At 38.0% G+C, this 19,359-nt stretch overlaps 2 protein-coding genes across 3 annotated transcripts; one reads left to right on the forward strand and one right to left on the reverse strand.

The window, feature by feature from the left end:
* The first annotated feature begins 169 nt into the window (after nt 1-169).
* On the forward strand, nt 170-5,213 carry LOC126803354 (phosphatidate cytidylyltransferase 4, chloroplastic). 2 transcript variants are annotated; one of them, XM_050531159.1, is made up of 7 exons: nt 170-473; nt 1,057-1,358; nt 2,064-2,254; nt 2,421-2,545; nt 3,307-3,440; nt 3,977-4,092; nt 4,487-5,213. In XM_050531159.1, exons 1-7 carry the CDS (start codon nt 186-188, stop codon nt 4,576-4,578), a joined length of 1,248 nt encoding a protein of 415 aa, XP_050387116.1. In that variant the 5' UTR covers nt 170-185; the 3' UTR covers nt 4,579-5,213. The 2 variants fall into 2 exon arrangements, with proteins under 2 accessions (XP_050387116.1, XP_050387118.1); XM_050531161.1 differs by having other exon boundaries at nt 1,066-1,358.
* Nucleotides 5,214-16,132: 10,919 nt separating this feature from the next.
* On the reverse strand, nt 16,133-19,133 carry LOC126803347 (scarecrow-like protein 22). Its single transcript, XM_050531153.1, has one exon. The coding sequence runs from the start codon at nt 18,643-18,645 to the stop codon at nt 16,444-16,446; it is 2,202 nt and encodes a 733-aa protein (XP_050387110.1). The 5' UTR covers nt 18,646-19,133; the 3' UTR covers nt 16,133-16,443.
* Nucleotides 19,134-19,359: the final 226 nt, after the last annotated feature.

Raw genomic sequence — 19,359 nt, forward strand, 5'->3', positions numbered from 1 at the left:
ATGCCGAATTCGAATTCGAATCCGAACCGAAAACCATACCGGTTCCGGTCCTACTAAAAAAAGGGTACGCAAAACGAAAATGCAAGTGAAAAGACGGAAAAGGACATTGATTGAAAACAAAAATGGAAAGAAACACAGAGTATATCAAAACAACCGCCACCACAATCGGCAGCAACAATCTCGACATGCTCACTCTTCCAATCCCTAATAATCTAAGCATGGCAACGACGTCGTATTTGGACCTCAGCCGCTGCAGGCCTCTCCCGCCGTTTCTCTCCTCTCTCTCCGCTTGTCCCTGCCTTCCCTCCACCGTTACTCTCCCTCGTTGGCGCGCCAAATTGGGCGCTCGTCTAGATGGAACTAGGCTGCCTGTTGTTGGCCTCGGCCCAATTAGAGGCTTGGGCCGCCGACGTCTAATCGCCGCCGTGGCTCGGGCCGAGCCGGACCATCTCGGCGACGGCAATGCCAAACAGGTACTTGGAGGTAAAACAAAACATGAATTTTTATTTTTATTTTTTAACTTTTTAACTTTGAAATTTTAGAGCGTAAATTTACCTGGGGGAAAGTTAATTGTGTGAAGGCAATGCTTGTTGAGAATTTACCACAGTGGTTGTTCTTTAATTGGTTTTGGTGTGATTGAGAGTGACTGGGTGACATTTTGGTGAAGTTGGTGAATGTTTATTGTGAGTTTAGAGCTGAAAGGAACTTGCTTTAATGAGTATTGAGATATAACAGATGGGGATAACGAGAAACTTGCTTCACTACGATAATTCGAGGACATAGTTTGACTTTTTGAAATAGTTAGTGCTATTAAGGCTATGCATGCGAAGGAATTATAACAATGTGAACTTTGTAGGGTTTGCAAAAGGGTTTTTTTTTTGGGTTAAGCCTGTAACTTTGTGATGTACATGTCATTTACTGGTTTATCAGAGATGTTTGTTCGAGTTTCGTATTGAACCACTAGAGTTCTGTTAAGTTAAAATTTATCTGCACCTCGTGTATTTGTTAGGTTGTAAAAATTCCTTGACGGTGAAAACTGAAATAAATATGTTGTAGGAAGTCCAGAATGGCCATGAACTGTCAGTTAGTGAAGATGCTGTCTCAGAGAAGCAAGAGAAGGCGAGTCAGTTGAAAAAAAGGATTGTTTTTGGACTTGGTATTGGACTATCTGTTGGAGTTGTTGTGTTGGCTGGAGGATGGATATTCACAACGGTTGTAGCAGCAGCCGTATTTGTTGGTGCACGTGAGTATTTTGAATTAGTCAGGAGTCGTGGAATTACTGCAGGAATGACACCTCCACCAAGATACGTCTCACGAGTTTGCTCTGTTATTTGTGCTCTCATGCCCTTGCTTACCTTGTAAGATTGCTTTGTAAGTTATGAATGACATTTTGTTACATTTATTTATTTGTCAGAGATGCTTGCATAAGAAATTTTATTATCAGTGTCCTTGATGTAGAAATATGGGTTGGTGCAGTTGCATTATATCTTTATAGGTGTTTTTCTCTTGAAGTTTCAATTGTATCGTTGCATCCTTGTTCAGGAAAAGAGAGAGATGAAACAATTTTTCTTGTGTTGAGATAGGTTTTCATCTGTATGATAGTGGTTATGATAGTGGAGTGACTGGAGTAATGACACATCCATTTGAATTCAGTATTCTTACTTTCCAATTTCTTGTACATACAGTGTAGTGGGTATTGTAATGACACCGTTGACATATTCTATGTATAAAATCGATTAAATCCCCTTTTCATGGTTGAGCTATTCTCTTTTTTATTGTAATTCCATGATGCTTCAAAAAATTGTTGTTCTGTGGATGTGTATCGATTGGTGCCCAAAATCTACTCATTGCTCTATTAGTGTCTATGCTGATATTTCTTTGTCGATTTTTTTGAAATAATCAATCTGGGAAAAAGTAATTGTCTTCTGATATCGTGTTACTACACTGGTATTTACTCTCTCTTGGTGATATGCATCAGTGCTTTTGCCCCCCCATTTTGTCAAATTACTTGGTTATGTATATTAGATAAATGTTGATTTCTAATTACAGCTTCTGATGTGCAGGTATCGCGGTCAGATTGATGTTTCTGTAGCATCTGCTGCCTTTATTGTTGCTATGGCATTGCATTTACAGAGAGGGAATCCTCGCTTTGCACAGCTCAGTAGTACCTTGTTTGGGCTATTTTATTGTGGATATCTTCCTTGCTTTTGGGTTAAGCTTCGATGTGGTTTAGCAGCCCCAGCCTTAAACACTGGTAAGAAGTTGAGCAAAAATTTAGGCACAGGCTGATCATTTCCCAAATGAGCTCTGATATATCCTTCATTTACCATTAGAATCACTGCCATCCATTATTATGAAAGGTTCATGTATTGAAAGCCCTCATTAAGCTTTGAATCCTAATTAGTTTTCTTCTTTGGCAGGAATTGGGGCATCTTGGCCCATCGTTCTTGGTGGACAAGCTCAGTGGACTGTTGGTCTTGTTGCAACCTTGATTTCATTCAGCAGCATTATTGCAGCCGACACTTTTGCTTTTATTGGTGGCAAGGTATCTTGACTCTTGAAAATGCTCTGCAGTACATTCACAATGGAATTTTAGGTAGACTATGGTTGTTCATTTAGTTATTTTAAGTTTAGTTTATTTAAGTCTGAATTTTTATGAAACATGTCACACAATTGCGTTTAGGAGTGGGCTTCCTTCAGCACTTATGACGGACTGGCACAGATTAGACTAGTATAGTTGAAATATGGATATCATGATCAGAGGTGGACTCCTTTTTACCCTTCCTTTCCCCAGAGGGGTGACTGCTCTGGTCACTTGGGACTCAGACTAGCTACCTAAGACTTAATAGATCATTTCACTTCTATTGGTATACAATCCAAGTTTTCCAATAAATTCCACACAAAGGATCATGAGAAGGATAATGTTGTTAATTTTGCCTTTGATAACAATAGATTCCTTTGTGACTTATAGATGCGCTAAAAGCTTTCTTATCTGTATTTCAAAAATTTGAAGACTGGATACATTCTATCTTGAATCAGATTTAGCTAGGGTTGACTAGTTTAGTATGTTCCATTTACCACATCCTTGGGGTGTTAATTTGTTTCTGAAAGCCTTGATTGTATCTATTCTACTTTAGCAGCTTAGCTTCTCAATTTATAAGATGATAGTTTGTGTGTGTCAAAGTGGAATTCTTGTTTGCTTTTAGTTTGATTATTTAGTTAAATTGATGCAATTGTGAAGGATTTCCTTAATTTTTGTTGGCCTCATGCTTGTGATAAAGCTCTGAGATCTGTCCTCTGATACAGGCTTTTGGTAGGACACCGCTTACTAGTGTTAGTCCAAAGAAGACATGGGAAGGAACAATTGCAGGCCTATGTGGTTGTATTGCCACTACTGTAGTACTATCAAATATTTTTTGCTGGCCAAAATCTTTGTTAAGGTATCAGTTTTCCTGCATGCAATCTTTACAGTAACTGAAATCTTATATCTTGATTAAGCAGTGACGTGATACTGGTTTTCTTGATATATTCCATGTCAAAAAAGTCAATAGGTCTTCAATTTATTTCTAGGGATCTTAAGAGGATAAATGTGGAACACAAAAGTAGTTTCTTTTATGATTTTATCGGCCAGGGACCTACTACACACATGAGGGTAGCAGATTGAATAGTAATTAGGAAAGTAACATGATTCTTTATTGTATATGCCCGTTAAAAATGACGTAAAAGATATAGAGGTGTTGCTTATATTGTGTGACAATATCATTACGTGATGGACTCATGCATGTAATTAGTTTTTAGGATTGCTTACCTGGTACTGTATGACTTACAATTATTATTGTTTCATCATGTTTATACCAATTGGAGGTCCCCTTTGCTTTAAAATGAAATTTCACTACATCGTATGAGCTTCTTTCTCAATATTATTACAGCTCTTTTGACAGATATTTAATGTAAGTATTTTTTTTTGTGTTGTCAGTGCCATGGCTTTTGGCATTCTGAACTTCTTTGGGTCTGTCTTTGGTGATCTTACTGAATCAATGATCAAACGTGATGCGGGCGTAAAAGACTCTGGATCTCTAATACCAGGACATGGTAATAATACTTTCCACATATTGCATCTTGTGTTAAATATCGGCCTTTTTGAATGTTTTGATGAAGCGGCTTTCAGTTTATTCTTGGGATTATAAACTGTAGTTTCCTGATGAAATTAGATGACTGAGTTACATACGAACTGCATGCTGATATTACCCACTGGCTGGCCTACATAGGGCCCAGTATGTGCTTCTCCCCTCACTCAAGTTGGTTTAATTCATGTTTTCTAGTAAAAAAAAAAAAGCCCATTTTAGCCTATGTTCTTCAAAATCTAATAGTTTCGCCCCAGTTTCCGTAGTTCTTTGGTTCATACAAGTATGCTGCCCTCACTTAATAAGTTGTCTTATTTCATCTGTGTAACTGATTTCAATAATATCAATTGACATTAATGCAGGTGGAATACTGGATAGAGTGGACAGTTACATATTCACGGGTGCACTTGCCTACTCTTTTGTCAAAACCTTCTTGCCACTCTATGGAGTATGATGCGCATATTTGGACTCTTAATGAGATCAGAGAAGAAATTAATGGTCATTACAAAGTGAATTTCCTAAGGAGACGCATGAATTTACATGATCAGCTGCAATATTGTTGGAGAGGCAGACACTTTTGTTTGCTTGTGTCAGAGATGGAGTTTCTTGAGAATTTCTGTTTAATTTAATCTACTAATTGCAAGCTAGAGAAGGTGCCCCTCAACCTAATGATCTTCAGACTGCATTTCCTGACGGCCCGACTCACCAGGTACTGATATCATTTACATGTTCAAGAGATCTACTTGTTTTTCTTGGTGAATTCTTCAAACTAGCTACATATAGTCGAAGCAACTTTGGTTATTGATTGTTGATATCTGCAGTAAAAGCTGCTTTAAGCCATTATCACTAGTTCTCTCCGTGTGCTCCTTTATACACTTAGTGTTATCATTTATTTGTATCCATGTTTGTTAGATGACGCCAATCCCTGCTTGTGATTGATATAATGTGGGGAAATATTACTTTGAAGCGTCTACAATCTGCTGTTGTAATAAATAATAAGTAAATGATTCAATGTTAAATTAGTCACATCATTTTTTGGAAACCCATATCCTCTCTCTGGGTTTTTTCTTCAATACATGTACTGTGAAAGACGCTTTTCTGATTGGTAATGGATTCTGTTAATTTAATTCTTTTTTCCCAATAATTATTCTTCCTTCATATACTATGCCAGTTGAAAATGGGTAGTTGTCCAATTTCAACTTGATTCTGAGAGTTTAGTCGTTTGCAGTTTGTAAACAAATGATCATGATAATGTTGGTGCTTCACAGAACCGTACAATAAATCAAAAACGTCTAATACCTCTCCAGGCATAACAAATTATTCAGGGCACCATGGTGTTATTGAACCAACAGCAATTAATCCAATCTCAGCCATACAATTAATCTTGCTTTTTAGGGCACTAACACCGATGTAGGGATGACAATGGGGATGGTAAGGTTAGAGGATTGAAAAACCATACCCATACCTAAGTCCGTTTACATATCTGTACCCGTTCTGATCTCTGTAATAGGATATTGGGTATTCCCTGTATCCATACCCTTAAGGGATTAAGTTTCCATATCCGTCTCAATACCTGTTAATAGTAATTTATTTTAATATTTAAAAATTCTAATAAAGTACATGAAATATAATACTGAAATAAAAAATCAAATATCATGATAAAAATATCTCCTTACGTATAAAATTGTTGTACGTGTAAATAATCACAAAATATATTTTGATATTTATTTAATTTGTTTATTAATTGATTTGAGTGAATATATATTAATTAATTATATTAAAAATATAATATATTAATGAGTGGGTATGGGGATGGGGATCGAAATATCATCCCCACCTCTTACCCTTTTTCGCTATTCGAATAGCGGGAATCTCCGTATCCGTTACCCGATTTTACTCGAAACACTCCCCCATTAGGGTCGAATACCCGTGGGTATCCTACCCGCTGGGTATTTTTGCCATCCCTACACCGATGCTAAAAGAGTTAGGAATGTTGAAAAAAAGAAAATTGGTCAAACATCATATAATCTCTCTTCTTTCTCTCTACGCAGACTGCCTCTTATACTCAATTTAATAACAACCAATTTGTTCATCATCCTTGTTCCACATATGAATGACTGAATCTTATCGGATTGAAATTGAAATAAGGAGGAGGTAAGAGAGGGAGGTAGAGAGGAGACCGAACACGTTGGAGTTGTGGATGGAGGGTCTGCTTAGCCCCATTGATGACGACGACGAACACGATGAATTGGGAAGAAGGTGAAATGGCCTCGTGGCTATGGAAAGATGGGGTTTGGGATATGGGTTCGTCCTTGAGAAGCAGATAGGAAGGTCTCATGAGGGAATTTGGTTCTTTGGACTTCCATTGACTGAGAGGGAGGATGCTTAGGGTGTCACTATGAATTCAACTTTTTGTGAACCAGTCAACAAGTTAGTCAGAGAAACAGAACAAGCACAATAAGCTAAGAGAAACAATCACAAAGAAAAGAACACAAGAACACAGATTTAAGGTGGTTCAACAAATAACTTTATCTACATCCACCGGACAAAAACACACACTTTCACTATATTAATAATGGGTACACAAGAAAGACTAAGAAAAATAAGGACTCTTCTCTTCCTATCTTTCTCCTCTCTGCCCTCTCTCATCCTCTAACCGAGAATTGAACACACTATGCTCTTTGTCTCTGTGATGCCTACACCTAGAGCATAACCCCTCCTTATATAGCCATAAGCACAAACATGTTTCCTCACCAAATATGAATTATATTCCTAATAGTGGTTGGTTGTAAAGCCTCCTCCTTCTACAGGTAAACCATCATCAATAAAGATTCCATATCCTTACCAGAACACTATATTCTAAGAAATCATCTTAGGAAAAACACATGAGCTGAAAACCCAACAATCTCCCCCTCCAGACTATGAGCGAGGTACACCGGTGCGGCTCCATCACCAAGAGTCCGCCCAAGCTGACTTGATGCAAAACTATGTGGTTAGAGCATGCAACTCCCCCTGATCGAACAACTCATCACCATGTCCCTGTTGGTGGAACAACTCTTGATCATCTTCACCCTGGACATAAAACCCATTGGAAAAGGACATTTGGGGACCACTTTTCTAGAACGTCTTTCTTCCTTATATGGCCGTCACCATGACACCGTATGTCCGAAGAAGTATCACCCAATGCACTCAAGTCATCTTTATACACCAAGCTATGTGTCTTGTCCAAAGAACGACAAAACTCTCCACTAGCAACGTCCAACGATCGATTCGTAAGCTTCCACTTCCTATCACCAATAAACTGGTGGAAACCTTGCCTGTCAAGAGCACTTGCAGACAATATGTTGACACGTAGATCAAGAACGTGTCTCACATCCTTCAATGCCATATGGTAACCCAGATTAGTCTTGATGCAAATATCTCATATTCTCGAAATCTTGGAGTAGCTTGTATTGCCAATCTTTAACATCCTAAAGCCACCTGCCTTATATGTAGAAAAGAGCTCCAAATTGGAATTAACATGACAACTTGCACCCGTACCCGCGAACCAATCATGACCCTTGTCACCCACATATAGACATTCTTGTAAAGTAAGAAGCTCATCCGAAACATTTGAAATACAAGCAGTATGTCCATTATCTTCACCATTTTGGTACTTACCTTTCTTCTTGTTTTGCTTCCACTTTCGACACATCCGCTTCATGTGTACCTTCTCACCACAATATTGACAATCACCACTAAACTTTTGACCCGAATTCTTGCCTTTACCCTTCACATAAAGGGCTCTTGCGTGCTCATTATCTGTGCCAACACTTTTTTTTTCCGTTAAGCATGTTATCCTTAACGGTATCCATAGACAACACACCATTAGACGCAGACTCAAGGTCACCACCGAAGTTTCCCAATTATCTGGCAAAGTTCCTAGCAGCAGCAATGCGAGTAGCTCATCATCTACCTTCATACCCATTAGTCGACAACTGGTTGGTCACATTGTGGAAATTATTCAAGTGCACATCCACACTAGTATCATCATCAAACTCCATGTTGACCATCTCTTTGATAAGGAATGATTTCTTCGCAGCGGTCTCTCAAAGAGCGACTCCAATATCTTCCAGAGTACTTCCGCATCAGTTTTTTTCGACACATGGTGAAAGACGTTATCATCAACCCATTGCCTTATCGTACAAACTGCTTTCCGGTGCAACTTTCGCCACCTCATATTGGTTGGCTTTGCAGCCACACCCTCTATGGCCTCATGCATATCCCTACAATACATGATATCCTCCATTCTTGGCTTCCACATCACCCAATTCTTGTGGGTGAGTTTGATCATTGTGCCTTTCACATCATCATCCATTCTGACAACATCGATTTCAGTCGAACCCAACCTTTAACCAGGCTCTGGTACCACTTGTTCAGTCAACAAGTTAGTCAGAGAAACAGAATAAGCACAACAAGTCAAGAGAAACAACCACAAAGAAAAGAACATAAGAACACAGATTTAAGGTGGTTCAACAAATAGCTTTACCTACATCCACCGGACATAAACACACACTTCCACTATATTAATAATGGGTACACAAGAAAGATTAAGAAAAACAAGGACTATTCTCTTCCTATCTTTCTCCTCTCTGCCCTTTCTCACCCACTAACCGAGAATGAAACACACTATGCTCTTTGTCTCTGCGATGTCTAAACCTAGAGCATAATCCCTCCTTATATAGCTAATAGTGGTAGGTTGTAAAGCATCCTCTTTTTCTAGGTAAATCATCACCAATAAGGATTCTCTATCCTTACGGAACACCATACTCTAAAAAATCATCTTAGAAAAAACACATGGGTTGAAAACCCAACAATATAACTATTTAGAATAATAAAATAAATAAAATACTACAACATATTTCATAATCTTTTTCTAAAACATTACGTATGTCAAAAACTGACGTTTTTTTCACAACTTTGATAATATTTGTGAAATATTGTAGTTAAAATAATGAAATAATCAAGAGATTTTAATTTAAAAAGTCTAATATTTAAGTCTAATAATGATAATTGTTTAAATACTTATATAAATAATATAAAAGTATGTGTTTAACGGGCTGGCCCATGAATTTATCGTGTCCGGACCGTTCAAGGCTAAAAAGGGCGGGCTTTTGGGCCAATTTGCCACCTCTAGTTTGGGGCCAGCAATTCTGGGTTTCATACTGTGGAATTTTTTTTTCCAAAGTTACGAACTAAACGTATGGTGCAGATTTGTTAGAGCACGTGATTTGCATATGGGTGGTACAAGTGGACCTTGGTGCTTGGAATAAGCTCCCCGATTTGTTTACTCAAGTTGTTTCTTGCATTTCAAGTTTTGGGGAGGAGAATAGAGTCGGTCACATTCACCTTTCACATATTCAAATAAATTTCTTGTTTAGTTTCATTGAACTATATTGGGATGCACATCGATCTAATGCTATAGAATGATGAGGAAAGTACATAACTTTCAACTATATCAATGACATGTATGCCAAAATGAGCAGAAAATTCATTGAACGAGTGAACATGGTCATTGTTTATTCGGTGTACTTGCAGTAGGTGTAAACATCGACAATTTACCTACATAGCACGGAAGTTTCCTTGATGACCAATTCCCGCTTCGGAAGCGGAAGCGGGAGCGGAAGCGCGGGGAAACGCGACGGAAGCGCGATTCCAAAAAAAGAGAGTTTGGGAGTGCGGCGGAAGCGTTGGCTTCCAAATTGGAAGCGCGATTCCTTCCATTCCTCTATTTCATCAATCAATGTTTTGAGTCTCTTCTTGTCGTCTCATCTTCTTTCAATTCTTCAAGCGATTAAAGATGAATATCATCAATTGATCTAATATGTGTCAGAGAAAAGAGAAAGAGTTGGGGAGAGATATGAAGAAAATCTAAACGAGACAGAGAGAAGACGAACCTTTTTTTATTCAATTTCATTCAGTGATGTCTCTTTGACTTGCACGTGCCAAACACCTTCACACTATACTGGACCTTCTTTTGTTTGAATATTGAAATGAAACTTTAATATTGCTATAACCAAGGATAATCATGGTTAAAAAAAGAAGTTATTAATAATTATCAAATTATTTTAAAACTTGATAAAATAATTAAAAAATAAAAGATAAAAATAGTATATGATATATATATTATTTTAAAAACGCTTTTAAAATGTACCCGCTTTCTTAATTTTTGAAAAAAATCGCTTCCGCGTTTCCAAACGTTTCGCTTCCCCGTACCCGCACCCGATTTCATGCATCCTAGCAATTTACTAATATGCAAGTGTTTTCTTAATTTGTATCGCAACTTCTTTCGCGTCTTTATTCACCATAAGACTGACGAGAACTGCTGTAGATAGTGTTGGCTAGTTTGCTAGAACGCAAAATAGTGCATTATTGCAGCTCTCTTAAGCAAATATATATGAAGTCGTTTTAACTGAGGGAAAATACGGGCATTGTGTTCATAATCCAAACAAAACTTTTTTTTTGTTTCGGCAAAAAACAAATCCCTACTTGACATATGGAGTTAGAAAAGAATATCGACACATGTAAGTTTAGGTCGTTACTGATAGATCAAAATATATCAAAGCATGAAGCACATGAATAACTCTATGCAATTTTATCCTTAGATATAAATATAGCAAAGCATGAACGAGACATCAGAAGCTAGTGAATGTTAGGAGTTGACCTAGCTCAATGAGATTTCCATACAACTAGAGAGATGGAGAATGATCGAACCTCATTGGTTAAAAAGAAGACAGCTGCCTGGAAATGGATGTTTGCAGTCAACTCCTCCATGTAAAGCCCTAGTAGTGGAGCCACAAAACCACCAATTCTGTGTACTGAGAAACTAAGGGATAATTACTCCTGGGTAATATGATTGTGACTGGTGAGAGTAGTAGTGTCAATTTTGTTTCTTAAAGAGTGGCCTACCATGCATGAGATTGGCTTTTGAGTTTTGACAATCATATGAGTGCTAACTTTTCTAAGGCCTTTGCATAAATGAAAATGTGTGGGATGCAAACAACGCGTTCTATCTAAGCAGCTGACTAAAAATTAAGAAAATAGAAAGAGATAATGGAAGCAGAAAAGAAAGAGAGAAAATATGTGAAACAAAAAAAACAATAACAATGAAGAGAAAAGAGAGCTGAGTGTCTTGGAAGATATGCATGATGGGCAAGCATCTGTAAAAGGTGACAGAAAGATAGATAGGAGCTAATAAGATTGACTGATTACAAAAACCCTAAAACACACAAACATGTAGATTTCTGAAACCCCACTCCATCTTACACCTCATACTGCTTTTTTTTTTTGTCACTTTTCTTGCCCATTTTTCCCTTGGATGCTCACATGGTTTTGCCTTTGCTTCTTCTTGGTTCTCTCTTATTGATATTTAAAGGGAAGGAAAATAAAATCCCTGGAAAATAATTGTCATTTCTTTTCTTTCTGTACTACCTATTTTACTTGCATATTGAATTCATGGCCCAGTTCATTTCTTTGCTACTAAGGAAACATCAATTTGATGATGAGAAGAATCGATGTATAAAGATTTAAAGAGAGCCGTGCATGAAATGATTGATGCAGAAAGATCAGGGGGATATGCATAATGAAAGAGAGAACAAGATCGATCGTTTGAGCTGTTACATGATCGATGTGGCAAACTCTACAGGTTTTGGAATGTGATTCTCCTAAATAATTGTTTCCTATCCCCTTTTACTTTCATGATCAATATCTCACACTTGCAAAAATTGACCAGTTTCTATCCGATTTGAAGAAGAAGATCAGTAAGTGATTGATCGAGAACTGGGGTCTGTTTGTTTTTCTATATGCTTTCTGTAACCTCTAGTGAAGAAAGATTGATAATGATGGTGGGGTGGTGGGTTTGCATCTGGTTTGAGAATGCATGCATGGCTGGCCTGTGCGAATTAGAGTTCATGCTTTATGTAATGTTCTACCCGATTTTAGTTGAAACTTTGAAGAGGACAAAAGCTGTCAAATGTCTTTAGCATATCTTTGTTGTTTCAAAATAATTGAATCCCTCACTCCCAGGAGGAGGCTTCTTCAAGACAAAAGTGTTAATCTCTAAAATTCCTTAATAAAAGTTGTTTATCAGTATATATACTTTTCCGAGGAAGTTTTGATTTCTTTCTTTCTCATTTTCTTCTGAAAAAGTTTTGCTGCTTTTATGGGCTTCCATATCTAAAGAGAAGATGCTTCATTAGTTCATTAGACTGGTCTCTCCCTCTTCATAGAATCTGCTTTCAAATATGGAAGTGACAGGCAACAATATTGGAAGGCAGGTCCATGTCCAACAGGGGGTTGAGATTTAGTTTTGTTTCTGAAAATTCTATATGTGGCTAAAAGAAAGGTTGTTTTCCACTTGAAATTGCTTCTGTTATTTCCCTTTCAGATCTTCTCTACCAAATGGCCTACTTAAGGACCCCCAAAGGACCATACTAGTAAATATTTCTATATCTTCATCACCAAGTTTGTTTTTCTGTTTTAAAAACGATGAGAAAATGGTTTCTATTAGGGTTTGGTCCATAGAGTTCTTTATATGTGCACACTGAAAATTACTCCTGGCTTTGATGCATTGTGGCATTTGTGGGGTTGAACTTAATTCGTGGAGGCCATTTTTCCAACTCCTCTAAATACTACGTAAATTGCTTGAGATTGAAATATGCCTTTCCATTTCCTTTTTTATGCCTATTTATGGAATCGTGGATAATAAAATTCCATTTGCGACCCCAAAATCGTTGCTTCTTCAGTTACTGGTAGTAGTTTGGGGTTTAACTTACTCACAGAAAACCTATCGTATACGACTTGTGCGTAAAGCTCGGCCCGAAAGCTATTATGCAAGACATGCTTGTATGGTTAAAAAAATCTCTCCAGAAAAACCCTAGTACGCTGAAGCAAATAATAGAGCGAGAGATTAGCTGACATCAGCTAGAAAAATGTTGAAAGAAAAATCGATTGCTTGGACCACAAAACACTTCAAATCTCCAACAGCACTCCTTTGAAGCTTTCCCATGTTAAGAAATTGGGAATCTCTGATATGATGTAAAGGAGACACTACTCAGTAGAAAATACTCAAATGAGTATAAACTGCGAGTCACCAGAGGGAAAGAGCTCCATGCTCACTTCAATTAAAGTAAGAAACAAAGTGAATCAAGACATCATGAAGAAGACGAAGAGAGATCAACAGAATCCAGCTGTCAGAACTCAGAAGCATAATATGGGTTCATGGTCTGATCAAGCACTACACGTCTACACCACAACATTCAAAATTCTACAATATGTTGCTTTAGTTGTTGCTCGAGTTGTGATTCTATCAATTTAGGCACATAGTCCAGCAGGGTTTCAAATGATCTCATAAAAGTAGTAATCAGATTGGCTACAACAGAGAGGTAAATGACCGATCAATCAGTTGTTAGTTGTTACATATTTGATGCTTATACAGAAAATAGTCATACTGCTCAAAAGAGATGGAATTTTTTAATCAATAAATTGTATTGCTAAAATAATGGCTAGAATGCTCGTTACATCATATGTCAAGCTCTACAATATAAGTTGAGCAGAGGTTACAAGCACCGTGATATCGGACCCATCACTAATTACAAAACATATGGATGACGTACTATCATGTTTGTCACTAAAGTTTGATTTATATAGTAAATTCACTAAAATGAAAGGGAGTGAAATTTGCTCTTCTCATATTATAATTCACACCTACTCCTTCATTTTACAATTTACGTTCTTCATTTCTATATTTAGTTAAAATTTTATATGGAGCCAAAACACATCTCTAAAACTGAAAGTTAGATCACTATAAAAAGAAACACTGAGTGTGCATTGTAGGATGACGAGTACAAATTTCATTTCCCAAAATAAATCTTAGAGCATCTCCAACATTGAGTGTTAAAATTTTTGTTAAATTTCACTGAAAGTCAAATTTTACAATCCCTTACATGAGCTCTCTCCCCGCAATGATTGCTAAATATATTACTAAAAATATGAACGTTGAAAAAAAATTGGCTTAGGTTAGATATATTAGGAGAGAGAATTGACAAATTTGTCAATTTGGTTTAGCAATTGTTAAATTTAATCTTTTTTTTAATCAATTCTGCTGGACCATAGTTACTCCAAAAATGTTGCTAGATTTGACATTTTTATTACAATAGCAATTTTAGAGATGCTCTTACAATATAATTTTCATTGTCTGCACCCATTTTCTTTCCACATAATCCTTGTTTGATTTCTTATATTGCTCTTTTTCAATTACTGATATATCTCTGTCAGCCGAATTTTAATCATTGATCTTGCCGAGTGGTTCATGGAATCACGGTTGTTGTGGCCAAATATGATCGCTTATCCTACCGGCTATGGGGGAGTGACAAGCAATAAGCACCACTTGTTTATTTGGGCACAGAGGAAGTGGCACTGTTTCAAAACTAAATCAGATGAAGGTTGTAGCTTTGAGACTACAAAGAGTTGATTAGTGACAGGAAAGTAGAATGTGATAGTAATCTGCTTGACCATTTTGTAATGATTGTGATTTACTCTCCAATTTGGATAACTCCCTGATTTTAGAAGGTAAAGAAAAAAAAATTAGTTCGAGAATTCCCCCTATGATCTAATAGTTTAACACCTACACCTTAATACCTTATCGTGACAATAATTAGATCATAATCGATAAGAATTATAACAGTATGGAAGTATTGGTTTCTTCATAACATAGCCAAGTGATAATGAAACTTTTTTCTTCTTCTTTTGGTCGAGCAATGTATAAACTTGTAGAGGATACTTAATATGAGAAACAATTCATGCATCATGATCTCAATGATTTAATATTAGGCTAGACTATAAAACAAAATCCTAGTTTAATGAAGGCCTTCGAAGGTGCTAAAAGGAAAGAGTCTAAACTAATCATGTGAGGGGAACAATAGGAACACAACCCATGTGAATATGTGATTTCATTAGGGGAAGCTCACAAAAAGAATACTAAACACACAAACATAAGCAATTATCATATCTATATTAATACAGAACAGACAATACATGCATTATTCATTAGTGTACGATACATTGTGTTTAAATTTATATTAATGCATATAAAGGTGTCTAATACACCAACCATGATTGACATTCAGCACAAAAATTATAACAAGCATTGATCAAGTCCAACAAATGCATGAATGCTCAGGCTAATTTAGGGCCAATTTTCTAATTTACGACAACATCCTATCCTTCAAACCCTTTAAAAATTGTTAAACTAGACGATGTCATACATCAACTTATGGAGTACCTACCAGAATTTATTGTTAATAATCTATGATTGATAACAAACCTAATATATAAAGATTTGGAGTTAATCTAGTTGTACTGTGGAGATGGGGTTTAAGATTTGGTGCAACATATTAACCTCTTGAGATCCTTTAAATCAGGGGAAGTTCTAGAGTAAGATAGTAACATAACTAAATACACAAATCTATTTGAATAATAACAACCCAAGTACATAACCTACTGCATTGAAGCCATAGTGTGGTTCTCAAATATTGGATTGAACTGCATACCTAACTTAACTGTGTTCTGGCCAGATATAAAAAGAAATGCAACATATTTCAGACAGTGTATTGACAGTTTTAAATATAAATATCTCATGACTTGCACTGCTATATTGTAGCTGCAAAGTGTAACATCTAATGTAGACGCCAGCAGACAGAACCATGTTGTAGACAATCTTCAAAATCAAAACAAAAGGAATGTGGAGGTTGTGCACTTGTGCCACTGGTGCCATGATCATAATTCATAAAACACAATTAAGTTTGAAGCCAATTATGATTAACATTCCAAATGCTCTTTCCAGGTCAGGCTAAAAGAATTGCATACAAGTGATGCAACAATATGGACAAGAGTAATGGTTAAGCAAGAAAAGTTGACCAACTTAGATACAGTTTCCAGTCATAAATGTATTTGAAGGTTCAAAAGTTTGATCAGTTAAACATAAGTTTCTTAGTTAGATGGTGTACAACAAACATTCACAATCTAGCTCTGACAAACAGCAACCATAGAAATACTGAAATTCAAGTTATAAACTAGAAATGCCAAGAAAAAAAAACTGTACAAAGCCATTGAGTTACTTTTGAATGTCTGGTTTCTTCATTAGAAACAAATAGGCCTACAGCACCATAGACAATTAGCATAGAAGCAAGAAAACTCATAAGGATCCGAAACTAGCAGTAAGTTACGAAGCACCTTGGAGACGGAAAACTAAAGGTAGAACCGAGGTCAAAATGCTGGTCCTTCAGCACCGCCACGCTGAGGCCGACACAAGATCCTTCCTCTGCCAACAGAGAACAAGTGAAGACTGTCTCTTCTCAACATGGAAACCCCCAACCGGAGTCCGTTGAACCAAGCACTCAGCTTGGGATTCAGTGAAATTGCTGAATGTCAATGGGGATAACCCAGATGACAAAAACAGAGTCCTCCAAGAAGGTGTCGGTGTCCTTTTAGGAGAAAGATGGCGACCCATTACAATCTTTTCGATGCTTGGTTGGAGCAAGTACCTCTCAATCTTTTGCAGAGCATCTAGGTTTGCATTTACAGCATCTAGTGATTCAAGAAGGCTTGAGTAAGAGTGCAGCGCTTGAATGATTTGGTGGGGAAATGGAATATCAGGCCGATCACTGCCCCTTTCCAAGGATACCACAATTTTGGGAGCAAGCTGCTTAACAAAGTGCAGTACCAAAGGAAGTGATAACGGAGAATTCGAGAAGGAACCAATTGGGAGATTGACAGCCACTGCCACACCCTCTGAGCCATGAAGTGGTGTAGGCCAAGAACCAGAGTTTAATACCTCAATGCTTACAATTTCAAGTTCAAATGCCAAATTGAGCTCACGAGCAAAGTTCTTGAGGTTTTCTTGAGTGAAAGCCAGATCAAATTCATCGTGCATCGAAGAGCATACAAATGCAGTGATTTTCAAAGAAGGGGGCGAACCACCATTTCTCAAAGCTACCTCTTGCATGAAAGAGGCCCATTGCCCACCATAGCCAATATCAAAATCAATAACATGGACACGATTAAAGCCTTCTACAGATTCAAGGATTGCTTGGTTGCAAGTAAAGTTGGCAAATTGAAGAACCGGTGAAATTTCAGAGAATGATTTATATGCAGCAATCTTGTAAATGAGGCTAAACGGAGACAAATTAGCAGAAGAGTGAGAGTTGTTAAGTAGTAAATCCAAGGCCTCCTTGAAATAGAAAGCAGCCCTCTGAAAAGGCTTACCAATAGGAGAGAGCTGGTGATTGAGCCGCGCCAATATCCCTTGCGCGAGTAACGAATTGCCTGTTTCGATCAGCTCTCCTGCATTGACAAGCTGGTCAATTATCGCCTGCTGAAGCTGGTGGTTGTTCATCAATTCCTTATCCCCTTCCAGATTATTCATCAATTTATCCTTGGTGGCTAACATTAATGGCCTGTGCTGGAGATGTTGTGGAAGCATTGGAAGCCGCTGATGATGATGTTTCTGTTGTACTCGAGCCAATAGCTCCTGATTTGGATTCAGAAATGGCATTCGCTGCACCGGATAACTGGGTCCAAAGCCACCGGAATTATGCCTTTTCGCCGGAGGTGGGGACATGAAATACTGATCTTGCATTTGGGAATACGTCAGAGGCATAAACATGGCAGGGTTTTGATTAAATTGAGCTTGGTTTTGATTCATCCCCATATGGGGATTGAAAATCTGCGGCTTCTCATCCAAAGGTTCAACCAATTGTTGTTGCTGTTGAAACAAACCAGGAGGCATTGCACCTTGGAACATATTGTTTGCCGAAAAAGCAGTAGCATTTGCGCCATTAAAAGACATCTCGGAACAAGATGTTGCTTGTAGTGAAGGGTCAACAATGCTGCTCATCCCCAAATTCAAACTCCCACTGTTGTTGTGTTCCTCAAAGGCGCCATAACCTTCATCCTCCACCCCAAAGTTGAACCCCAAATCATGATGAGAACCACCTCCTCCACTCTGCAACAGCTTGTTCAATCCAAGAGAAGGGTCTTCAATGTCACTCATAATCAACCTCAAAATAGACTGCTCTTGACCTGGTGACTCAGACAGCACACTCTCCCAATCCTCCATTCCAAGTGGTTGTCCCCATTTCGCTTCCTCTAGACCTCCTCCTGCTGCCTCAGATGTCTTGTTCTCCGCCGGAGCCGACGCCACGCCGGTGACAGTGGTGGTGCCTGTAGACCCACTCCCGCCGCCGCTGCTGCCGTGGGAGGAAGACAGAGTGGTTGAAGAGGATGTAGGAGGGCTTGGGCTTCTTCTTGTGTCGAGAACAGAAGTGGGCTCAGTGCTGCCCACATAGCAATTGCTCTTCCACTTTTGTGGCTGTTGATGGTGGCCCTGTGGTGGTTGTGAAGCCAACAAATCTGAAGAACTAGAAGTGAAATCTAACACCCCCTTCCCTTGAAACTCCTCAAAGGGTGGGGGCATGGCCTTCATCTAACAAAACCACCACTAACAAAGATACCCACAAACCCAAGAACCCAAAAGCCTCCAGCTTTCAAGAACAAGAACGACCCAAAAGACAACTGACTTCACTTCAAAATCTCAGCTTGAGAAAGAAAAAAAGAGACCAACCACCCCACAATGCTACAACACAACTAAAGACACAGACTTTAGAGCTCCAACTCTCTAAACCACAAGTTCCCAACCCAAATTTTAACACTTCGGCTAATTAAACACACAATACACAGCTCAAGAGTTCGAGATTTCAGTAGAACAAAACACCTTGGGATCCAATTGGGTGCTGCTGCTTCAGTTTGGAAGAGGATGCAAACTCAAAGCTGAAGGATCAAAGTTGGAACCATCTTCTGTTTCTTCATTGCTTGAAAATGGGTTTAGGCGCTTTGGGTACGTTTTCTTTCTTTCTTTTGTGTTCTGAAATTGCCTTTGAGAAGTACTTCGTCTTCCTTCTGTTTTCTGCTATGTGGATGCGTGCAACATATAAAAGTGGTAAAGTGAGTTCTCTCTCTCCTCTCTCTTTCTTTTTGTTTTTCAAAAAACAAAATCAAAGGGTTTTATTTATTTTCTTTTATGTGGCTTTTGTCTGTAGACGTAGTTATCTCTCTCATCTAGGGTTACTGTCAGTCAAATCCAATCCCACTCTCCCAACTCACCACGTAATTTCCAACCTCCAATTCCATTTGCTAAACA

This window comes from Argentina anserina, chromosome 7, assembly GCF_933775445.1.
Source record: "Argentina anserina chromosome 7, drPotAnse1.1, whole genome shotgun sequence".
NCBI classification, from domain to species: domain Eukaryota; kingdom Viridiplantae; phylum Streptophyta; class Magnoliopsida; order Rosales; family Rosaceae; genus Argentina; species Argentina anserina.